Source organism: Schistocerca nitens, chromosome 10 (genome assembly GCF_023898315.1).
Source record: "Schistocerca nitens isolate TAMUIC-IGC-003100 chromosome 10, iqSchNite1.1, whole genome shotgun sequence".
NCBI lineage: Eukaryota > Metazoa > Arthropoda > Insecta > Orthoptera > Acrididae > Schistocerca > Schistocerca nitens.
In genome coordinates, this window is record NC_064623.1 from 141,112,645 (window position 1) to 141,136,014 (window position 23,370).

The 23,370-nt window shown below is 39.3% G+C and overlaps 1 protein-coding gene across 1 annotated transcript; it reads left to right on the top strand.

Annotated features, from left to right (window-relative positions):
- The first annotated feature begins 2,963 nt into the window (after positions 1–2,963).
- LOC126210149 (NPC intracellular cholesterol transporter 2 homolog a-like) lies at positions 2,964–21,545 on the top strand. Its single transcript, XM_049939300.1, has 4 exons — positions 2,964–3,235; positions 4,629–4,742; positions 17,798–17,973; positions 20,969–21,545. The coding sequence occupies exons 1-4, from the start codon at positions 3,157–3,159 to the stop codon at positions 21,050–21,052; spliced, it is 453 nt and encodes a 150-aa protein (XP_049795257.1). The 5' UTR covers positions 2,964–3,156; the 3' UTR covers positions 21,053–21,545.
- Positions 21,546–23,370: the final 1,825 nt, after the last annotated feature.

Below are 23,370 nucleotides of genomic sequence, written 5' to 3' on the forward strand. Positions count from 1 at the left end.
CAGTGTATTCCTAGCTGTGAGTCAGTCCATGTAGTCAGATGCCGATGAATGAGTGCTGGCTTTTTCCGTTTAGCAGCTGCCGAAGTTGCGCAACCCATCGAGGGAAGCGCGTCAATCCAATTACGGAAAGCCGTTTCCGCTAACACAATATGTGTCTGGCGACGACTGCCTTACTGCTGTCCGCTTGATCACCATTCTCTCACATTCAAACTCTGTCAAGGTTTTTTTTTTTAAAAAAAAAACAAACTAGGAGACAATTTCATGCTTAGACAGGCAGACCAGATTTCAAGGAGAAAAACCGGGAGACTTATGTTTTTATTTTGTACACTTACACGTACCTTTCTTGTCAGCTTTCGTGATTTTCAAATCGATGACAGGCCTATGGCTATACAGCAGCTGAATAGCAGGAATGTTTCTTCATTTTGTGAACTGGAAAGGAACATGTAGATACGTTACACACAAATAAAATCCTTTTCTTCAGAAATAAAGACTGATACTCGCTTTTTTATAGTAACAGCCTGGATATATTTTCTGCTACGTTTAGTCACTTACTAGCTACTTAGGTATAATTTATTAATCCTAAAAACTGTGCAATGTTACTAATCAGTAATGAGATACTGAGATACAAATTAAACATTTCATACTAAAATTTAAGATTTCGTTTGACTGGAGACTGTTACGGGCAAGCTTGCAAACATGTCAAACAATATTCAATAAGCACTGTTAACACGCGCCGCATCGCTTACATTCTTCACAAAATTAAGTTCCATATGGCTGCAGTCCCAGTAGGAAAAATGGTTTAAGTCATGCTTCTTTATACCTCCTTTGGTTTTGGTTTTTTTGTCTCGAGGGCCATAACGTGGAGGTCGGCAAGTTAAGAGACGGGAGTATGTGACACCCGCTTTTCTTTTCAACATATCTCTTACTCTTTCTTTAGGGAAAAGACGATTTAAACCAAATGTGGCAGGCCTAGTGGGATTATTGAGAAAAAATATATTTTTAAACGTTCTACTTCTAGGAAACTTGTTTTTCACAAATATTTCATTAAATGAGAAATTTTGTTGCAAGTATTTCGTTTATCGATTAAAAACCGGGACAATTATGTGTCCTGAACGATTATCTCAAGACACCAGGTCATGCGTGTGAAAACCAGGGCTGTCCTGTCAAAACCGGGACGACTGGTCAGCCTAGCTTCTATCAAAATAACGTTGCGTTTGAGACCGTATCCAGTTTAAGTGGTGTGTGTGATACGTACAAATTGTTTATCATTAACCTTCAGAGTGTAATTTAAGGTGTGGTAATTATCCTGAAATGAACTTTTTTTAAAGAAAACTGCGGACTGTTTCGCATTTAATTGTAAAGAATACTATTTCTATCAAAGGTAGTTTGCTAGTTATTACTGTGTGGGAATACTGATGATTTTGAAAATGTAATATAATTCCTGATTTGCGTAAAAACAATAGGCCTACCCACGTAACTTAAACATTACCGACCATGTCAAATTAAATCATACCTTACAATGACAGATTTGTGATACGTAATTCGTATGCTCACTCGTTAAAGGTGCTCCTTTTTCTTTTCAACAAATGCGCTAGTCCTTGAATGGCTACGAAATCAAAAGCCATATTAGGCGTACTAAGCAATGATTGGTGCGATTTTTAGCTGCATTCTTTACGTTATTTATTTATTTATTTATTTCATATTCCATTAATCCGTATTGTGATAAATCACATGGATGTGGAACGACTCAAGGTTACATAACACAAATATAATACATGTATATAAAATGCACCATAGAAAGATGAGTATGCTTGACAGTTAAAATCAAATCAAAGAAACAAGAAAATATAGTACAGTGTCCTACTTCGACAGTTAAAGATGAGTTATAGCAAAACACACTAAAACAAAGTTTTGAAAATATAAATACCATTGACGTTACAAATCACAAAAAAAAGATCATTGTATTATCTGCAGGTACTCATCATAAGAGTAGAAGGAATTTTCCAATAGGTATTCTCTTAATTTACTTTTAAAATTAGGTAAGACATTAATGTGAACTTTAATATCTGAAGGAAGAAAGTTAAAAAAAATGTGGCAGAATAATGACCACCTTTTTGCAAAAGACTTAAATGTTTCAGATCCCTAGGTAAATCATTTTTTGAAGTAGTACCATGATAATAACATTAACTGTTAGTTTTAAAAAGAGGCTGGTTATTAGTAACAAAAATCATCAAAGAAACTGTGTATTGAGAGGTGGAAGTTAATATTTGCAACTTACGGAACAGATTTCTGCAAGAATATCTTGGATGAATACCGCTCATATTTCTCAGCGCTCTCTTCTGTGCAGGAAATATTTTTTGGCTAAAGACTGGTTACCACAAAATATTATGTCATATGACATGATAGAATGGAAATAAAAGCACTACCAGCAATTTCCACTCAAACTACACCAGAGATTGACCGTACAGAAAATGTTTTTCAAAAGTCTTTCTGGTTACAGACCTGTACAGTTCAGTGTTACCGTGATAGAGTTAAAGATTTGAGTTAATTGTGTAGGCTACCGATAAGCAACTCGAAAGATAAACTTTGCGTAATGATGTTCAGAAGGGTTATTAAATGTACATTCGATAACAATTTACATGCTGACTGTAATTTTGAGACAACTTACTATATTTTTGTTAAGAGATCCCCAAAACTTAAAACTCAGCTTTCGTAACTCATAGTTCGAACTTTTAAACAGCGCGCTAATCACAAATAAAACGAACGAACTTACGACGACGAAAAGCTGAAGTTTCAGTTATCTGTTACTTAATAAGCGAAGAGTTTACAGTACTTTAGCGAAATAAATGAAATTTTTGTGTCATTAGAAACCCTCCTTTTGGTTTCTAAATACATTTATTGGTCTTCCGACGATACACAAAAAAAGTTTTGTAACGCCTAGGTTTCCTGCCCTGCAGGCACAGTACACAATGTGATAGATCAGCACGTGACGCATATATTTAAATTATGAGTCCAACAAGTGTGTAAAGTACAGCAAATTTTCTTTATCTACGAATGTGTCATTCCTCCCCAAGTGACTGAAGCCACTCACAGTCACTTGCCGATAGCATTTAGTAGTCACCCAGACTCTCAGAAGAGTGGAAAACTAGTTCGAACATGAAAACTCTAACGTGTTGTTTGCTGTTCTCTTTAGCTTTTTGCTTATCATCTGTTGCAGCAAACGTCCAGTTTTGTGGTGAGTGCTCTTCAAATTAAAATCGTACAGCGTAAGGTGTATGGCTTTTTCCATGTAGAAGCTCAGAAGTTCGCTATGAAGATTCTCATCCCTACTGAATTTGAAGCACCAGTAATACTGAGTTTAAACTAATATTCTTTCTCGAATATCTTATTATTCAATGCTTGGTGCTTCAGTGTATCATTGGTGACATGCCGTTCAGTCAAGATATAGTGTTTTTGCAGGTGTTGACACACACCAGCAGTGTGTGACTAAATTGTTTGCTATACATTTGTCATATACAGACTAAATATAACTGTTTGAAAATCTTAAGGATGTTACATATAGAATTTTAAACTTGTTCTCCTCTTTCGCAGTAGATGCTTTGTTTGTTTTCTGATGTTTGTTATAATCGTAAGTTATGAAAAGAAATGTACTGTACAAGTTTACTGATCTTAAAAATCGAATTAGTTAACTTTTAATGTATTTCATCCATTTTTAAATATGGAACGTTGCAGGTAACCATGATCGTCCCGAAAAGTTTACTTCAAATGAACCCATAATGAGAGTGCATTTTATGGTGTAACAAATATGTGTAGCTCTGTGGGTGTATCTTAAAGCTGACTAAGATGATAAAATTACATTTACTTTAGGTCACTGTTTTCTTTTTCTACTAAGAATTTTTTCGTGTAATGAAACTTAAGACCAGTTGAAATAATGAGGAATGAGCTGGTATTTACTTTACCACATCCTTTTGTGTAGGACACAAACATGTTGAGCACAAATAAAGAACATTGTGACATCCTTCTTTTTTAGTGATGCTAATGTATAGTTGTCAGAGATTTTAAGGAAGCTGATTTCATTAACTTAATTTGACTACATTCCATTATCCTCGTTTTGCTTTTGTTGGTGTTCATCTTATATCCTCCTTTCAAGACACTATCCATTCCGTTCAACTGCTCTTCCAAGTCCTTTGCTGTCTCTGACAGAATTACAATGTCATCGATGAACCTCAAAGTTTTTATTTCTTCTCCATGGATTTTAATACCTACTCTGAATTTTTCTTTTGTTACCTTCAATGCTTGCTCAATATACAGATTGAATAACATCGGGGAGAGGCTACAACCCTGTCTCACTCCCTTCCCAATCACTGCTTCCATTTCATGCCCCTCGACTCTTATAACTGCCATCTGCTTTCTGTACAAATTGTAAATAGCCTTTAGCTCCCTGTATTTTACCCCTGCCACCTTCAGAATTTGAAAGAGAGTATTCCAGTCAACATTGTCAAAAGCTTTCTCTAAGTCTACAAATGATAGAAATGTTGCTTGTATCTTAACATCTTAAAATAAGTTACATGCGTGTGTTTTTTGCTACATTTTACGTAGTAGGATTGCCATGTTTGTTACTGTTACAGATTCGGACGTGGGAAGCTGTGTCAATGTGACAGTGTCTGGGTGTGCAGCTTCTGCCGCTGAATGTGACCTGAAACGTGGAACTAATGTTGGCATCACAATATCATTTTCTGTTTGTAAGTAGGGGCCTTCAATTCTGTGATGTCAAATTGTGGAGGTGTGTGTGTGTGTGTGTGTGTGTGTGTGTGTGTGTGTGTGTGTGTGTGTGTGTGAGAGATTGTGAGCGAGATATTTATTGATGGTAGCACAGATTTGTTTTGTATACAGGTGTGCGACAGCCTCACAGGTTTACTCTGACATAGAGCATGCAAGGGGGCTGTTAATATTTCACGAGTCTGTCTTTCTCCTATAGTATGAATTAAATTTGTTGGTGTCCGACTTGAAGGTCGGCAACAAGTACTGTCTGCAGGGAGCCATCATAGCACCTTGCTCTCTGCTGCAATAGAAAACCACATTAAAGTCTCTGTCTCCTACAAATATAATGTAAAAAATCTGTTATAAATCCTCATAGTTCTCAAAGCATGTCAAAAATATGTTCTTAATTTTTATAAAGGTGGAATGTATGATTGTTCTTGAAATAGCTGCCTGACAAGAAAAAGTAAGCACCCAGAAGACATGGTTAGTTGTTTCATATACATAAGCTCCATTGGCTGGTATGTAAATGATGAGAGTTGCAATTCTCTGTGATAGGTGTAATAGCCACCAGAGTGCACTAGACAGCCCATATCAATTCAGGCAGGCTAAAACAAAATATCTTACCTTCATAGTATCCAGTGTTATTTAATTTAGTGTATGTTAAAATGAAGGACTAAGTAAGGAACATGTATTTTTTTGCCGTCTCCAAAAAATTTCTGCTGCAAGATACAGCCCTCCAAAGATGACACTGCGCATACCATTTTGAAGGGGTGAATTTTGGAAAAAAATTTAAAATACTTTATCTCTGGAACAGTTCTAGATATTTTGTTGGCTTTTTTATTTAAAAGATAATTGCTTTATGATTACAACGAAATCCTCCATTTTGACTTATCTGTCAAAGTTCTTGTACTATAGCGTTCTGAACTTTTTATAACTTATGGGAATTTTTTTCAGAAATGCTGATCCATAAATTTTTGATTTTTTTTCTCTTTCTGTATTGATTAGTACCATATAGTTCTACGTTCCCTGAAAGGAGAGCTGCCACTTTTGGGTTGAACAGGTTTTATAAAAAAAATGAAGTTTTTTTGTCATACAGAAAACCTGTTTAATTACCACATTATCACATAACAGGCTCATAAAAATCAAACACTAGCCTTGTTTAACATAATTTTAGTTTTGAAAGATGAGAAAGAGACTTTTTTTTTTTTTTTTTTTTTTTTCAAGCATTTTAAATGGTTCCAAAATGTATATGAAAGGTCCAAAGGCTTAAAGGTTTCGATTTTTACAACTTCTGTGCACTTTGTTTTGTACTGAAATTAGCCACAGTATCTTACTTTGATATAGAGTGATGCCTTCCTGTTGAACCAATAGGAACTGGAGCACTTATAATATTCAAAACATTGTGAACAGGAATTGATCACTGATGGTGTTCTTGCTGTCCTTCAGCTGGAAACCTATATCCAGCAGCTGGTCCATGTCATAGCATCATGTTCACTACAGTTTCGTTTAACTCGTAACTAGTGTCTATAATCTCTGCAATCCACCAGTCACAGTCATACACACACGTCACAAACATCCTCCTCCTGAGGCTGTGAATCTGAATATTATCCTGCTGTTTCTGAGGTGTTGACTGAATGAATGAAATTTCTTCTTTCTTTCTCGTTAAGGATACAGGGTAATTTTGCGGCTCAATATTATGTAAAAATAAACACCTATTTCTTTCAGGCACTGTTTACAATGTATATGTTTTACAGATTTTTTTGTTGATATCAGGTAATGCAGCACACTTTCTAAACATCTTACATTTTAATTTTTATAATTTTTTTTCCTAATAAAAATGTTATTTTTTCTATAATTTAGTTGATTCTGCAATGAAGCTTAGGTCTACTACATAAGTATGGACTATTGCAAGTCACAGAAAAAAATTAGAGCAATGCTTTATCAACTTTAGGAAATATTTGTACATGAATTCAGAAAAATGCAACTTGTGGGGAAATTATGAATGAAGATATGAGTCCAATTAAACTGTGTCTCAGAACATTCCTGAAGCAAAGTCTTCCTCCTGCAGCATTTCATCATCTTCAAGCTTCCTCTTGGCATTCCTGTTAGCTTTTCTTGCTTCTTTGGTAACTTGAAGAGCGAATCTTTGAGCTTCATGCACCCGTTGTCTGTCACACGCAAGCAATTGAACTTCCATATTAGAGCCACATTTTATGTGTAAATTTCTCAGGACTTCCAAGCTTCCTATCACTCGATCACTCAAACATACCACTGCATCTAGTACACCAACTTTTAATGTATTTATTCTTGAGTAATCTTTCCTACATGTAATGGTTGAAACTTTCATTTGTATTCTGAGTGCCCGCATGAAGACATTTACTAAGCAAAACGAGGTCACTCAGGTCTCTGAAAATGAGTTTCATTTCATTCATAGCAGTCTCTGTAAGAGATTACTTATGATGGTATATTTGACCACTTTCTTTTGATTTTTGGTAACCACACCAAGAATCTGCTCCTTTAGGGCAAAGTATGTGAACAGGGTGGTCATCTGTGGACAACTTATGATAGGTGGCCCATACAGCTTTTCTCATTGCTGTAACATCAGAGGTGCAGTCCATCTAATAGCCAGTCCATAATAAATCTGAAGAAGATGTATTTCAGTTCCTGTCAGTCTGCCTCGGCCAGACAGAGATTTTCCATCGGATAGCAACTTTCCTTTCATTTCTCTTCATAGCTTCCTCAATCTAGCATCCATCCTCTTTTGCACATGTCCACAACACTCCAGTTTTGTTACCATGGTATCACCATAAACACTGAACTCATTAATTTTGTTGAAAGCTTTAGAGTCTCCATCGCCTAGGTACTTCGTATATCTAACGTTATAAACAGGCACCAACCTCTGAAATATTTCTAGAGCTCCATCACACTCCATACCTCCACTGTAGACATCATAATTCTTAGAACACTGATGTTCAATATATCCTTCAGTGTTACCATGGCAGATGTGGCAGTACTTAGACAAGCACTCAACATCAACAACTTTTCCATTCTCCAGAGAAGTAGCACTTAAAACACCATTCAAGGAACGATATCCTCGACATTGCCATTTCCCATCAACTGCAACAGCAATGTCTCTGGTTCCACTAATATTTACAGTTTCTACTACTGCATGTTTCGTAGACGCTTTAGACATAACTGTCAAGGCACCTGAACCTACTGGGAGGAGGAGAAAGGTCCATCAAACCAAAAAACATTTGAGCAGCCTTTTTTCCTTTTTCTGTTGCATGCATTTCATACACTAACTTCAAATTCACATCATATGGATTATGCACATGTTCGAAGTCATTTTTGAGGTAAATTTATTGCAGGATCTACACAGAACAACTAATTTTGGCACTAGACCCTTCCTGCTACTTTGTTGTTCAGTTATTTCCAGGCAGCGTACAGCATCACATTGTTTACATTTTGCCACTTCCTTTATCAAAGAAGATAAGATGCCCCCATCATCAACAAGAAATCCACTACAAACACCGTCATTGTTAACACAAAAATTTGAATCACCAAGAGGTGTGCCATGCAGGAGTTTCTTCCCTGAAGAACTGATACATAGGTTTCTTTAAACAGTGTGGCATGCTTTGTTTGTGAAGTGAGTACCATGGAATTTCCTTTTATGGAATTTCTTGATGCGTGGCATAGTTTGTATTTATTGCACACTAAAGGATATGTAGTTCTACAAATATATGTAGCACTTGGGCAACAAACATTCAGTAACATGTGAACAAACTGCTTCAGTAAAAGAAAAGTAAATACTAGCAGAGATAGTCATTATAAACACTAGAAACCTGCACTGTTACTAACATATTCAATGTACCACATGTGTAAGCACTGGAAACACAGTTGTTTTCGAAATAATACTTGTTTCTGTAACAGAAATATAGGGGCATGGTAGCATACGTGACCATAAAGGTAATTTTTCATTTGAAACTATATAATTTATATATCATTGTAATCAGGAAGACTATAGAATTTAATAACGTCATAAAAAATTTCGAATTTTCCACCATTTATAAGTACCCTGTATCCTTAAAGTGCGTGCAATATTAGTTCACCCATCACTTTGAGTCCAAAAATGTGTCTTCTGAATTCCTTTCATGGGTAGTTTGTTTCGACCATTCTGCTCATGAAATTCTTAAATTTCCTCTTTGGACCAAAGAATGAGGTGCTGTGAATGTACAAGATTTCATGACTCTCATAAAATCCTCGGTATTCTAAATCGCAGCTGTATTTGGCCTGGAAAGATTGTTCTGTAACATGGTGCTTCAGCAGGCCTCCTACATCACAAGGCCAATTCCCGTGACCAGTAGCACTGTATACCCAGTCAGTTGGCACAAGCGACTTACTCAATTCACAGTTAGTAACAATTTTTAAAGTGATTAGGAGCACCATCAGAAATAATGAACTTCTCTGCCCCTGTTTTCAGTTGAAGAATTTTGCGCATTGGTAGCAAAGGATGTGCTGAGTCATGTCCTGTGTCATCACTTAGGACTGCAACACTTCTGGTCTTGTTTTGAAAATATGTCGCTCGTGTAAAAATTGAAACATGGTCATTGCTCTACCCTTGTACTTCTTGTGGGAGAATTACAGACCAGTTCTCAGTGAAATCACAGTGAAGCACTAAACATAGTTCTTCAGCCTGTACACACCCTTTCACTTCTGCAATGCGTTGTTGTTGTTGTTGCAATTTCTTTGGATGCTGGTGTGTTACTGCTTTCGATGACCATTTACCAAGTTCACCAATGAAATTGTCAAAGGCAACAGTTTTCATAATTAGTTTATTTTCCTTCCACGTCGCATATGTAATTTCTGCAGTTATCTGCTATGTCTTCCAGGCCAAGTGTCCATAAAGACAGTCCTCTCTTTCCAGGTCAGTCACCACATTCTTCAAACAAACAAGTCTCTCGCTTTACGTCACAGACTATTAGTGACTTCACACTCAAAACCAAGGTGTCATATGTCGCATGCTCCAGCAAGTTCTTCAAAGTTACCAAACAAAGTTCAAAATTAGTGCAGTACACACATAGACATATCTAGGTGGGTGTGGAACTACCCACTTAGTTCGTAGTGCGTAAAATTTTGATCTTCCAATATGTGAAGTTGTATAGTTGCTCTTATAAATTGCAAAAGTTTCTTTAATACTGCGAGTCATGTACCTCTTCACTTTCACAACTTTTTGACCTTCAACTGTTGCAATTACAGTGTCATTTTTGTTGGCACTCTGGCGAGAACAGTCCCATTTATCTTCCAGATAAAATGACTGCACTATTTGAACTTGAGCTGCTTCTACAGGATGACCATAATAGGGATCTGGTCTTTCAAAGACTTCTTTTACAGACCTCACATTTCTTGATTTGTCTACCATGTACTTTGATACTGATGGAACGTGGTTCAAAATTGTTTTCTTTGAAAATGTCTCTGGAATAATAGTTAAAACTTGCACCTTTGCACTGTAGGGTGCACAATATTCAATAGCTGAAATGATATTTGTGAAAAATTCCTGGCAAGATGTGCAAAAGTGCTTTGGTTCATTTACTTCTGAAGATGGACTTTCTACTTTGAAGAGAGTGGTTGGTTTTGCTGTAGTGTATTCATCCATAGCTTTAGTAACTTTTCTGCACTTTTCGATGCATAGAGCTTATGACTTCACTTCACTGACCACGGTTTCTTAACAGGACTAACACCTACCTCTTTAGTTGATTCAGGGTATTTCATTCTTCCTCTGTTGATGCAAAATCTGCATCATCTACACCATGTGAGGCTTCTCCTTGTTCAGATACTATCATTGTCGTTATTCTGTCAAAACAAACTGGATGGTCTCAGATTTCTTAGAAGCCTCTTCAGTAAACAAATTAGCACTGAACAACTACAATACAGAAACCTGCAGTGAACAACCACAAGAAAGAAACTGATAAGAAATTACAACAACGTGTAAGAAATAACTGCAGCAATGAAAGTGAAAAGAAATAACTGAGAAATAAACATTGTAACAAAGAAATTAGTTAGAAACAACTTCAATGGAGACATACATTTTGGGAATGTTGTGTATTTCTGTATTTTCGATAGTCGACATCAGAACAGTCTCTCCACTGTTTTTCATTCCTTTTTTTTTTTCTTTCTTCATTCCCCTTCTATCCTTCATCCACTTTGTTTGAGGTTCCCCTTTTTCTTCTTCCTCCCTGTGCACTCCTGAAGGCCAGCCCACCCATTTGATCCATAACAGGTGACTGGTTAACCCGTAACTCCCAGCCCTGAGTCGACAGATAGGGTTCGCACGTATCCCCTGGTACGGGCCAGTCCCAAGGAGGGGTGATTGCCTTAGCTCTACCTTCCCAAATTGCCAATTTGACACTCTGTGAGATGTTCGGGAGGTATGACCCTGAGGCTTGAACAGTCACCTAAGGAGGGTGTGCACCCCTCTGAGGGGGTACCCCCAGTTGGAAGGAGCACGCCATTGGAGATGCGGGCAATCGTGGGAGATTTCCTCACAATGAGCCAATTATCACCTTTACAGCCAACATCTACTAAATAACGGAATGAAGCTCATGGTTCAAAGACCCTCCCAGCTGCAACATGGTTCTTCGTGGTTTTCCGTACGGAAGACAGTCAGTTCTTTGCTACGGTAAATCCGTATATTATTCAGAAAGGTGTTGATACAAATGATGGCCCTGTCATGTCCTGTTCATGTTGAGGCCCATCAAACACTGAATTCTTTGTGTGGTGATATTTAGACTAGGCAGCTCGATGGTTTGACCAAGGCAGAAGTCCAAATGTACCTCCCCCTGATCAGGGTGTCACTGCCATCCATCGGGTGATGAAACTCTTTTTCTCACTTTTGAGAGAGTGATGCTTCCATCAAAGAAGGCTATAAAGCTATCACAGTCCGTCTGTACATTCTGACTCCCATGTGCTGCCAGTGTTATCGTTACAACTACACTCGAATATCCTGTTGACACCCGACCAAACATGTAACCTGTGGTAAGGATGCTCATGAGGGCAATGATCTGCCTCCTTCTACCCGCAGTATCAATTGCAAAGGCGACCGTGCAGCCTCCGCCCGATATTGTCCGTGTATCTCGATGAGCAGACCGGGTGAAGGAAAAGTGCCATACGCGATTGCTCGCAAGTCGAAAACGCTGTGTTCTGCCATCCAGCACTTGCATTACTGTTCTTGCTACATCTCACTCCATGAAGGAAAGGCCACACAGACATGCAACTTCCAATTCAGTGCCATGGTTGTCAAATTGCCCAACAAACATCTGAGTCTTCCTCTGCCAACTGGAAAGTCTCCAGGAAATCAATCAATTCCTGCCCTGGACTCTGCCGTCTGACAGAGGGAGAATTCTGATGCCTCACGTCCACTTGGCCTCTGCCTCCAGGAAACAAAATTGCATCCTCACAACCGCTTTGAGCTCTTGCATTTCTTTCTGGTCCTCTTTAACCTTTTTGCTCAAGAATGGCACTCCATCTCGTGGGGGAGTCGTGCTGCTTTTCTGAGATGATGATCATAGTCAAACCCATCTCCCTGACTACATGGCTTAAAGCTGTTGCAGTCCGCATTTTCCTTCCTCACTTCACCTTTTCCCTTTGTACCGTTTACACCCCTCTGTCGTTCGGTGTCACCAGGGCAGACTTCCTCCAGCTTATTTGGCAACTCCCTCACCCATTTCTGCTGCTCGGTGGCTTTAGTGCACACCATCCCCTTTGGGGCTCTCATCTTGGCTGACCTTCTCACTGCATTTAACTTAATCTGCCTTAACATGGAAGCACTCACATTCCTTTCAGATGCTACACTCACGTATTTCCATTTGGACCTCTCCTTCCGCACTACCCAGCTTGCTCATCGTCTAGATTTGTCCATTCTCTCCGACACATATTCTAGCGATAATTTCCCATGTGCTATCCATTTGCTGAGTCCTACCCCACCTTCATGCACACCCAGATTGCAGCTTTCTAAGGCCATCTGGAATCTTCATTCATCTCTGGCGACCTTTGACGAACAGCATCCACTCATGATGATCAGGTAGAATATCTTTCAAACATTATCCTTACGGCCACAGAACGTTCCATTCCTCACACTTCCTCTTTACTGCTCTGTATTCTGACCCTTGGTGGACTGAGGCATGCCGTGGTGCAGTTCCTGTGCAGAGATGTTCTCTCTGCGATTTTAACCAACATTCTATGATGGCAAGCTCCATTCGTTATAAGCATTTTCATGCACAGTGCCGTCACGTTCTATGAGATTGGAAAAAAGCTAGCTGGATTTCATTTAGTAGTCCTTTTAACACTTGCACTCCCTTTTCTGTTATGTGGGCCAACCTCTGACGGCTCTCTGGGACCAAGGTCCATCTGCCCGATTTCCGACGTGGCTGTAGCACATAATGTCATAATGGATCCTATTGCTATTTCCAATTGGACCACTATTTTGCGGAGATTTCGAGCTCCTCCCAGTATTATTAGGGTTTCCTCAATCAGAAACGAGTGGAGGGGGCTGGGGCGATACCCTTCTCTTCTCAGAATTTAGAGTGCTACAGTGGCGTCTTTACTATGTGGGACCTATAACGTGCTCTCACTTCATCCCCATACTCCGCCTCAAGGCTGGACGATGTTCACATTCAGTTGTTGCAGAACCTTTCTCTTGAGGGCAAACACTTTCTCCTTCATACGTACAATTGCATCTGGGCAGAGGGCACATTTCTCAGACGCTGATGTGAAGCCACTGCCACACCCGTACCTAAGCCCAATAAGGACAAACACATTCCTTTTAGTTATCACCCCATTTCTCTCACCAGCTGTGTTTGCAAGGTGATGGAACATATAATTTATGCCCGGCTGGTATGGTGGCTCGAGTCTCTCAATGTACTAACCACTGCACAGTGTGGATTTCGCAGTTGACAAACTTGTGACTTTGTCAACCCATGCATGAATGATTATCTGCAGAAATACCAGACTCTGACCGTGTATTTTGATTTGGAGAAAGCCTACACCACCTGCTGGAGGACTGCTATCCTCCGTACTCTCTACATGTGGGGCTTCCATGAGCACTACCCCGATTTCTTCAGGAATTTTTAAAAGACCAAGTTTTCAAAAGTATGTGTGGGTTCTGCCTTGTTGGATACCTTTATCCAGGAAAACGGTGTGCCTCAGGGCTTCCTTCTGAGCATCATGCTCTTTGCCTTCGCCATCAACCGTATTATGGCCTGTCTCCTGCTGGGCGTCTCTGGCTCCCTTTTCGTTGACGATTTTGCCATCTATTGCTGTTCTCCATGGACGTCTCCTGGAGTGGCATTTTCAGCATTCTCGATCATCTTTACTAGGAGAGTATCAACAGTAGTTTACTCTTTTCCACTAACATAATGGGTTGTATGAATTTGTGGTAGCACAGTTGTTTCCTCCCAAAACTTTCAAGTCCAGGTATGTTAGGAACTCCCGTACCTCCACGTACGATAGCTACAGTGAGCCAACCATTACCATGATCAATACTAAAATTAAGTCTACAAGTGCAGAAAACACAAGGTCCGTCGACAAGTGCAGTAGCAGCAACACTCTTAACTGGTATGCGGTTCTTCTTGTCTCCAGCTGTTGTGGCGAACTCGACGTTCTAGATGGTTTTATAAACTGTGTGTTTAGAACGGCGACGAATTCTCCTGTAAGGCATCGTGGCGGTGTTCAATGCAGTTGCCTGTGCAGCAGCAGCAGCAGCAGCAGCAGCAGCGCCCGAATGAGCCTCTGCGCGGCTCTCGCTCGCTTATATATTATATGCAGTAGCTTGGACTTAGAATATTTTCACAGTGCCAGCGGAACGTTATCCCGGACGTGTACACTGGGTGTTCTAGATGTGTGCGTCCGCTGGCGCGCCGCCACGATTGCGTAAGCCAGACGTTGCTGCGGGAGGTCAGCGAGTTCAAGCGATAAGTCTATTAATGGAACAAAACTGTTCTAAACACACAGTTTATAAAACCATCGAGAACATCGTGTTCGCTAAAACAGCTGGAGACAAGAAGAACCGCATACCAGTTAAGAGTGTTGCTGCTACTGCACTTGTCGACGGACCTTGTGTTTTCTGTGGTTGTAGGCTTAATTTTAGTATTGACATTAATGATACTTTCGACCAGAAAATTCCATTTTTTGAAACTACGAAATTCCTAGGGCTCCATGCTCAATAGGAAACTTTCTTGATCCTCCCACATGTTGTACTTGTCTTACCCGGCCACCTGCTGTACGTAGTCCCTCACTGCCCTACCTGTCCTCTGCAATACTATCTGGGGAGTGGACTGGACCACTCTCCTCTGTTTCTACTAGTCCCTTGTCTGTTCGAAACTATGTTATGGGTGTTTTGTTTATGCATCTGCATGTCCATCCCTCTTATGCCATCTCAATACTATCCACCATCGTGGCATCCGTTTGGCCACTGGTGCCTTTTATCCTAGCCAGGTTGCGAGTCTGTATGCAGAAGCTGTCGAACTACTTCTGCCATACTGCTGTGAGTTTCTCCTCAGCATGCTGTTCGTCTGCCATGCCTGGGCACCCATCCTATGCCTCCTCCTTCAATGACTCGTTTGACTGCCAGTATCAGGTGTGTCCCTCTTCTGTTACCTCCTGGAGTTTGATTTTGACTTTTTCTGCGGCAGCTTAACTTCATGCGACATGCCGCTTTGCCAGTGAGTGTGAACCCTTCAGCACCTTGGCATCATGTGGTGGCCTGTGTTCGCCTTTGCCTTCATTCGTTTCCTAAGGGCAGTACTGCAGCCTCGCTCTGTGTGCCACTGCTCATGTTAATAAATTCTGCATTACCATGGAGTCTACTGCAGTTTGGTGCTCTTCCTCCCATTCCTCTCGGAAGGAGACTACTGCTTTATGCCATCTATGCATTGGTCATATCGGGCTCATTCATTGTTTCCTCCTGCACAACGATCGACCCCAACAATGTGGTTGTGGAGCCAGACTGACGGTATCCCACACATTGGTGGAATGTCCCCTTCTTTCGGCCCTTTGTGCTAAGTATAGTCTTTCTGATTTATTAATTTTAATATTAGGAGATGATTCAAAGATGTTTTCTCCATGAAAGTGGTTTCTAATTCCAGATGTAATGTTTCTTTTCTCTTGGAGCAGGGGCAGGTTGGTTGTAGTTGGGACCTCTCTGCATGTCTAGGACCCCATGACAACCATGGAAAGACCACCCTTTTTTCCAGTTTTTAGGTTTGATCTCACCTTTTGTGCCTTTTACTGTGTGTGTGTGTGTGTGTGTGTGTGTGTGTGTGTGTGTGTGTGTGTGTGTGTGTGTTTTAATTTCATTATTGTATAATTTGACTCCCCTGACTGGATCTGTCCACTTTTAGCGGACACTCTTTCTTCTGTGAGTAACTTCGGAATTGCAGGACTGATGCCCTCATCGTTTGGTCCCTTAAACCCTCTCAATCAGTCAGTCCGTAGACATCCATTCCACAATGTGATTTTCATTTTAAATGCATCCACCTTTCCCATTAAATCATATGGTAATTGCTTGTCACCATTCAGCGTCTTACTGATTGAGTTCAAGTGTGTAATCAAGTCAATTAAAAATGCAAGATCTGCATTTCATCTCAGATCTTCTAGCTTTGGTTCCTGCTTTCCTTTTTCCTTCACAAGTCTTAACTCGAAAAATCATTCCATGTGTGTCGCTCGACTTAGTAAATCACGTCTCCATACTGTTTCTGCAGTTCCATCAAAAACTGTTAAAACTGACTATGTAATAACCGATAAAACTTTGAACAACTTTCTATTCAGACCACTAGTTTCATGACATCTTCTATACGTGCAAATTTAGCACAAAGTGCTTTTTGATGTATAAAACAATGAACTCCATACAACCCATCTGTTGATCGTCGTAGTCTTTTGTGCTACAAATGCTACCAGCCCATTTTGTGTCCCTCGTATTGTTGCTCCATCATTAGTAACTGAGACCAACACATTCAAATTCAGATCAATGGCATCAATTGTCTCTTTAACAACTTTCAGAAGGTCAATCCCTCTAATTGTGTCTTTCATTGGCACCAAATCTAGCAGTTCTTCCTTCACGTACAAACTACTGTTGACTCCGCAATCATAAATCACAAGTTGTGCCATGTTCAGTATGCCGATCAACATGTCCAAAGCAATCAAGAATGCAGCGAGCTTGCTGGCACTGTCAATCAACTGTTTGTAGTCATCTGCTGCCATAAAGCTGTGCAGTGAGTTATTGTATGTCACAAAATACTAATTTTGGAAAACTTCTGTTCTTCCAGTGGCATTAAAAGTTCTGATGCCTCAACAATGCACCATTTATTGAACTCATGATCGCTGAAAAGTTTATTAGCTCAAGCAATTTTGACTGCTGTTTTATAGCTTGCTTTTGTAGACTGGCTGGCTGGCTACAAGTAAGATAAAATCGACCGGACTCTAAACACATTGTATTTCTACAAAAAGATATGTGCGAATACAAACTGCACAAATACATTCATTTTCATGATTATCCACAGTGAGATTATATGAGATGATTATAAAATCTGTACTACTACTACTACTACTACTAGTAGTAGTAGTCTTGTTTGTGGTTCTTTTTCCATTCTACTATTTCATTGTTGCTAGTTTTAATGTTTTGTTGTGTTTGCATAAGTTACGTGTGTGTTTTCCTGTCGTGTGTAACACTGTTTAGTTGAATAAAATTAAGAAAATAAAAAGTTAAGTTTGCCCTAGTATGTAAATAATTTAATTGCTTCTGTCAGCTTCTGCAGAAGTGATAGAGCTTTTAACAGTGTCCCGTTTGTTCCTCGTTATGGACTAGTCTTAAAAATGAAGCTGTAAAAATAAAAGATATTAGAATTTCTGTATGTATGTGAATTCACAGCAATGTTTAAAAGTTAACTGTCAAGCTTCTGAACTGTAGTTGTCATCAAAGTTCAGAGCATCATTACATGTACTTTAGTAAACTGTTTCTTGATATGTAACTGATTTTTTTCCACAGCTGAAGACACAAGTGATGTAAAGGCTATTGTGCATGGAATACTGGGTGGAATCCCTATTCCATTCCACATACCAAATCCTGATGCTTGCCAGAACTGTGGTTTAACATGTCCTCTACATAAGGGAGGTACTTACACCTATTTCGAGAAACTGCCTATTAAGCGGACATACCCGCAGGTCAGTGACAATATAGTATGTATATTAGTGGTAATTTGTCTGTAAATAGCGTCATATGTTACTTAAGGGAATACATACGAGCAAGTTAACACAAATGTTTTTGTGTTGAACACTTACAGTCCTTCCACGTTTTTACTAGTATGACCTTTGTATATGACTATCTTTATCTCTTAGTGCTAATTTAATTTGTAAATATAGCTACAAAAATGTTGTGACAACATTTGTAACTCTCCCACACAAAGAAAAAAAAAAAGAACGAATCACACTAGTTTTGTATAACACCATCTCTAACCTTGATAATGGGCTTATATCGACAACAAAGAGTGTCCACAAGTTTCTTTAGGTGAGCAATATTCAGCTGAAACCACTCGTTGATGATCAGATTCTGTAAAACTACTGAACTGCAGGAACATTGAGTACTAGGTTTCACCTGCTCTTCCAAATATCTCGGGCATTTTCTAAGGGACTAATATCAGGTGATTTAGTGGGTCAGTGAGGTGTAAAAGGGTGCCAGGGTGTTTGTCAGGAACGTGTGCATACAGCCCTGTGAACATGGCTGCCTTGTACAGAAGATGGGAATGTCCACTGCATGCCCAACATGAATTTATATAAGGAATGGTAACTTGTGGTCACAGAGAATGTTCAAATAAACATCCTGGTAGCTGTTCATGGTAACCTGAATGAGTGGTCCCAGCCGATAGTACGAAAAACACCCTCAAAGCTACACAGAACCATCTCTGGCCTGAAAAACTCTCACCACACATTTTACAGGTTAAAAACCTCACTGGGTCACCATGCATGCGATGCATTGAATAATTTGAAAAGAGGGAAATTTGTAAATTGAGAGACACACTACTGCCCCCCCCCCCCCCCCCCCCCACACACACACACACCAGTTTCTGTATTGTTCTGCCCATTGAAGATGAAGATGTGCAGCTTTTCAGGTTGCTCTTAACAATGGATTTTCCCAAGGTACCAGACTCCAGATGTCTATTGCATGCAGTTCCCTCCACAATTTTTGCTCGGAAACTGGTTGAGATGGACTTGCATTCACTGTCAGCAGCCGTTCTTGTTGAATTTGAAACGAATTGTCATAGAGACTGTGTGAACTCGTTTCCAGCCCCTGTTAGTTAGGATCTTTCCTTGGCCACTGTTCTTACACGGGTGAGAATGGTGTACTATTCCTTGAACAGTCGGCAGGTATACACAAACTATTTGGGCAACTTCCTTCATGGTGTGGTGCGCACGTTCATTCTGTCGCGTCTTCACATTGACCTGTCTTACTGCACTTGTGCCATACAGCTTGCTGGTACATACATACATACATACATACATACATACATACATACTGCTTCACTGCTATGATTTATGTCAGCAGTGCAGAGTCACATTATTACATTGTACCAGGTCTGCAATCTCTACAGTGTTTCAAATTGATCAATGTACTCTTTTAAGGAGATGGCTGATATTTTGCCCCATGTGCTTGTATTGTTTAGTGAAATTTACTGAATTGTAATTTTCAAAGGCTGTGTTAATTCCCACAAATGTTGGATATATTGATTGGATTTTAATTTCTTGTAGCTCTTGGCATTTCAAAATGTGTTACTTCCAGGACTTGGCAATTAGTTCTGTGCTCCAGTTTTGCCAAACATTTGTACATTCCTAACTGAAATAATGACATGTATGAGTCAGCCAGATGACGATGTTCAAAAATGTTAAATGTTGTCTGCCATAATGGAATTAGGCTGGTCACAGGGCATTTATGACCAGCCACTCTGTCAGGCACTTCAGGGTGAGTTGTAGAGTAGTAGTGTAGATGCAGAAACCTGAGTGTAGATATATCAACAAAAGGGGAGTGCAGAAGTTGCTATGTAACAATCCCCCTACGGCTAGTTACCTTGCTGTCAGGTCAATGTTGTGCAACTCTGGGTGTGGCTGGTGGTGGGGGACCATATGAAGTGGTCAGTAAAAGAAACTGTTCGGCTGTGTCAAATCTTGTACCTGCAACACCATCATTCAGAATAGAGCATTGCCATTTAACAAAGGTTTATGTACTCCAGCAGTAGGACCCTTCACTTTGCTTATTTACCCTGTATATTACAATGTAATTGAGTGTTTTAAAAGTGAATTAAAATCAGTCTTGGCTCCAGTAAAATGTTTATAGGCAATGGTAACTGGTTTTGATCAAAATGTGTCCATGTTCAGGCATATTACACCATGATGGCAGGCAGTGGCAAGGAATGGAGCAGATATTGTGGATCCACGAACATCAACTGACTTGTTGATCCATGGTATCTCCTCCATTCACTGCCTGTCTTCATGGTGTAATGTGATTTGAATGTGGTCACACGTTTCATCAATACTACCAATATTCTCCATAAGACATGTTCTCAAAAATAATTAATAGACAGTATTTTATAATCTATAAGATGGGGAAAAAGAAAGTTTAAGTGGACATCGGCCCTCTATTTTAACTGGTGAGACTAGTGTGGAAAAACTTCAAAATATTTTGCTGATTTTTAATCTATGCTGTTTCTAGTGTGTTTGAGAGGGACTGGCACATCTTTATGACATCACGCACCCAGGTTTGTCTACTGTACATTAAGTCCCTTGTACTGAGTATGATGAAGTTTTGGGCCTGACAGTTTACATTATCTAAAATTGGAGGGAGGGATGGATGGATGGATTGATTGATTTTAAGAAATGTTTTATTCTAAGAGATATTTCATTCTTTGTTGTTTTTAAGCACACATGTAAGATTTGAGAAAGGGTATTACAAATCTTGATATAGTATGTCCATGTTAACACTATTTAACACTATCACCATTTACATAATTTTTGAAACCCAGAGTTTTTATTTTATTTTATTTTTATTTACTTTTTTTTTGGGGGGGGGGGCGGCAATACAGACAAATGTGTTGCGTTTTGCTGCCCCACTTCATCAAAACCATGTTCTTATTACTGGTTTGTTCACTTCGTGAAATCATTTTTGCAGGTATCTGTTGAGGTGAAATGGCAGCTTGAGGACAGTAATGGCAAAGTAATCTGCTGTGCCCTGATCCCCAGTAGGATTAAGTGAGGCTACATGTGGTTACAGTGGCTAAAATTTGGCTGTGATGTTCGTCCAAGCTCACAGGGAACATAAATTCTTTAGGACACTTGTCATCATTATTCCAGTTACCCTCCTTCATTAAGCAGACGTATGTGTTGAGACGACGATGACGACGACAATGATAACCTGTTTTTACCCCCCCTAAAATCTTTCATATGAACAATGCTGTAGTTAATGCCACAATTGCCCCGTGACAGGAGGAGTAATCTGGAATTTTATCGGGCATACAATGATTTTATTCAGATTAATATATTTTTTGTATAATTCCTCTTAATATAGTTTGGAAATAAAATGTTTTAGGCTGAAAGTCTGTGATTTATCAAATTTCTTATTGTGTCAGTGATGATGCTTCTTGTTGTCTGTACATGTATAAACAAACTTTATAATATTGATATTCCACATGTTAAAGTGTAAATTTTAGAAAACTATTTTTCTTGTAAATGAGAATAAATGTAATGTTTCTCAAAATTGTATAGCATTTGAAATGTAGAAAATTTCCTCTACACTAACCTTTGACACAAGATGCAACTGACCAGAGCAAGCAACATAACTGCTTTCTGTGATAAGGGCTACATTTCTGTACTTGGATGGAACTCTCTAGGTTTACCAGCTCTCATTTTAGTGGGCTCTAAATGCAGAAGTTGCCACATAAGCACAATACAGCACACATGTTGTATATGAGATTTAATGTGTGGAGGTTTATCATTTATTCTACACATTAGTGAAGCAGCCCTCAAGAGTGTTGTACAAATAAAAAAAAAAAGTTTTTACTTAGCTGATAACAGTAGCCATACGTTTGTAAGGGTAAGTAGTGTGCCCTTTGCTTCCTCTGGCCCTTGAACCGAGTTATCCTTCAGCTTTTAGGGGGGGATACAGTTTTATGTGGACTCAAAACCACTGTGTGTCTCGGCATTTTCGTATTAACAAATCATTGGTGGAAGTGAAAAAGTAGTTCAGGGACAGAACAATCTTGGGACTTAGTGGTGACTGAACTGCAGTCCTCAGAATCAGTTGCTTGACATTTAGCCATCTGGCTCCTCATTGTTGATCTGCATGGTAACTAGTTCTGTTAGGAAACTCCACAGTGGAATGAAAGCTTTGATCACTATTAGGACCCACAAACTACTATTAAACAGTTTTATCATTGCTAGAAAACTTTGTAAAAGTTTGAAGATGAACATTTCTGCTTATGATTGCTAACAAATGTCAAATAACCCGTATTCAAAAGTTACATAAAGAATTTTGACCCACACCTCATCAAATGTTTTACAGTTACAGGCAAGTTCTTGAAATTGTATGTTTCTGAAGAGTGAACACTCTTTTGGGCCAGTGTGAGATCCTTTAAAGTATTCTTAATATTGAATTTGTGAACTGAGCTTCTGTTGAATATCTTTCTTCTTTGGTATATCTGTCTTAACAAGAAGTATCTCAACTGGGTGCTGTATGCTTTCCTTTGTACTGTGCCGGTTCTGGTAATCTGTTCCAGCTCTTCCTCCCCCTCCCCCCCCCCCTCTCTCTCTCTTCCTTTCAATCATTCCTTTGATGTGTCTTCATTGTGGATAATTTCTGTGCAGTGTATGTCCCAGCCGAGACATTTTCTTCATTCTTACTGTTTCTGGCAGTTTCCATTCCTCTTCTATTACAAGGGGAGTGCTTGACCTCAAATGTGCTTATAATATAAATTTCTTATTCTAAAAACAGTTGTGAACAAAATTGCACATTTTGCCATGAGAGACATTAGAATGAACGTGAAGAAACAAAATATCAGTGTAATAGGACAGCTTGTGGTTTTTATGTGTAATACCTGTAGAGACTGAGCATTAGGTGAAGCAGTTTCCTTCTTTGGGTTGACAATCTTCAACTGCCAAACAAAGATCAGTCAGATCCTTGCTATCATGTTTACTAAGTTCGTTAAATAGCTCCTGGTCGCACATACAAAATCATTTGGGTACTCTGAACAATTGCAGACATAACTTTGTAAAGAAACCACTGCACACAACACACTGAGTAACATGGGCAGCAAAATGGCTTATTACAAATCCATGTGCTTCCTACAGAACAATCAACCAGGACAAATGTGGAGTAGGATGTGCAGGCTGTCAGACTATCACTTTTGTTTATGAACAGGTATCGGCAGCTGTTGTATGACTGAACTTGTAGTGAGGGCACAGGTTCATTGGTCCATCAAATGGTATGTGTCATGCTTAAAGGGTTAAGGTTTCTACTGCCTCTGCTTGTGCATTTTAATCACATTTGGCTTATATTTTCCACAGAATGTAAATATT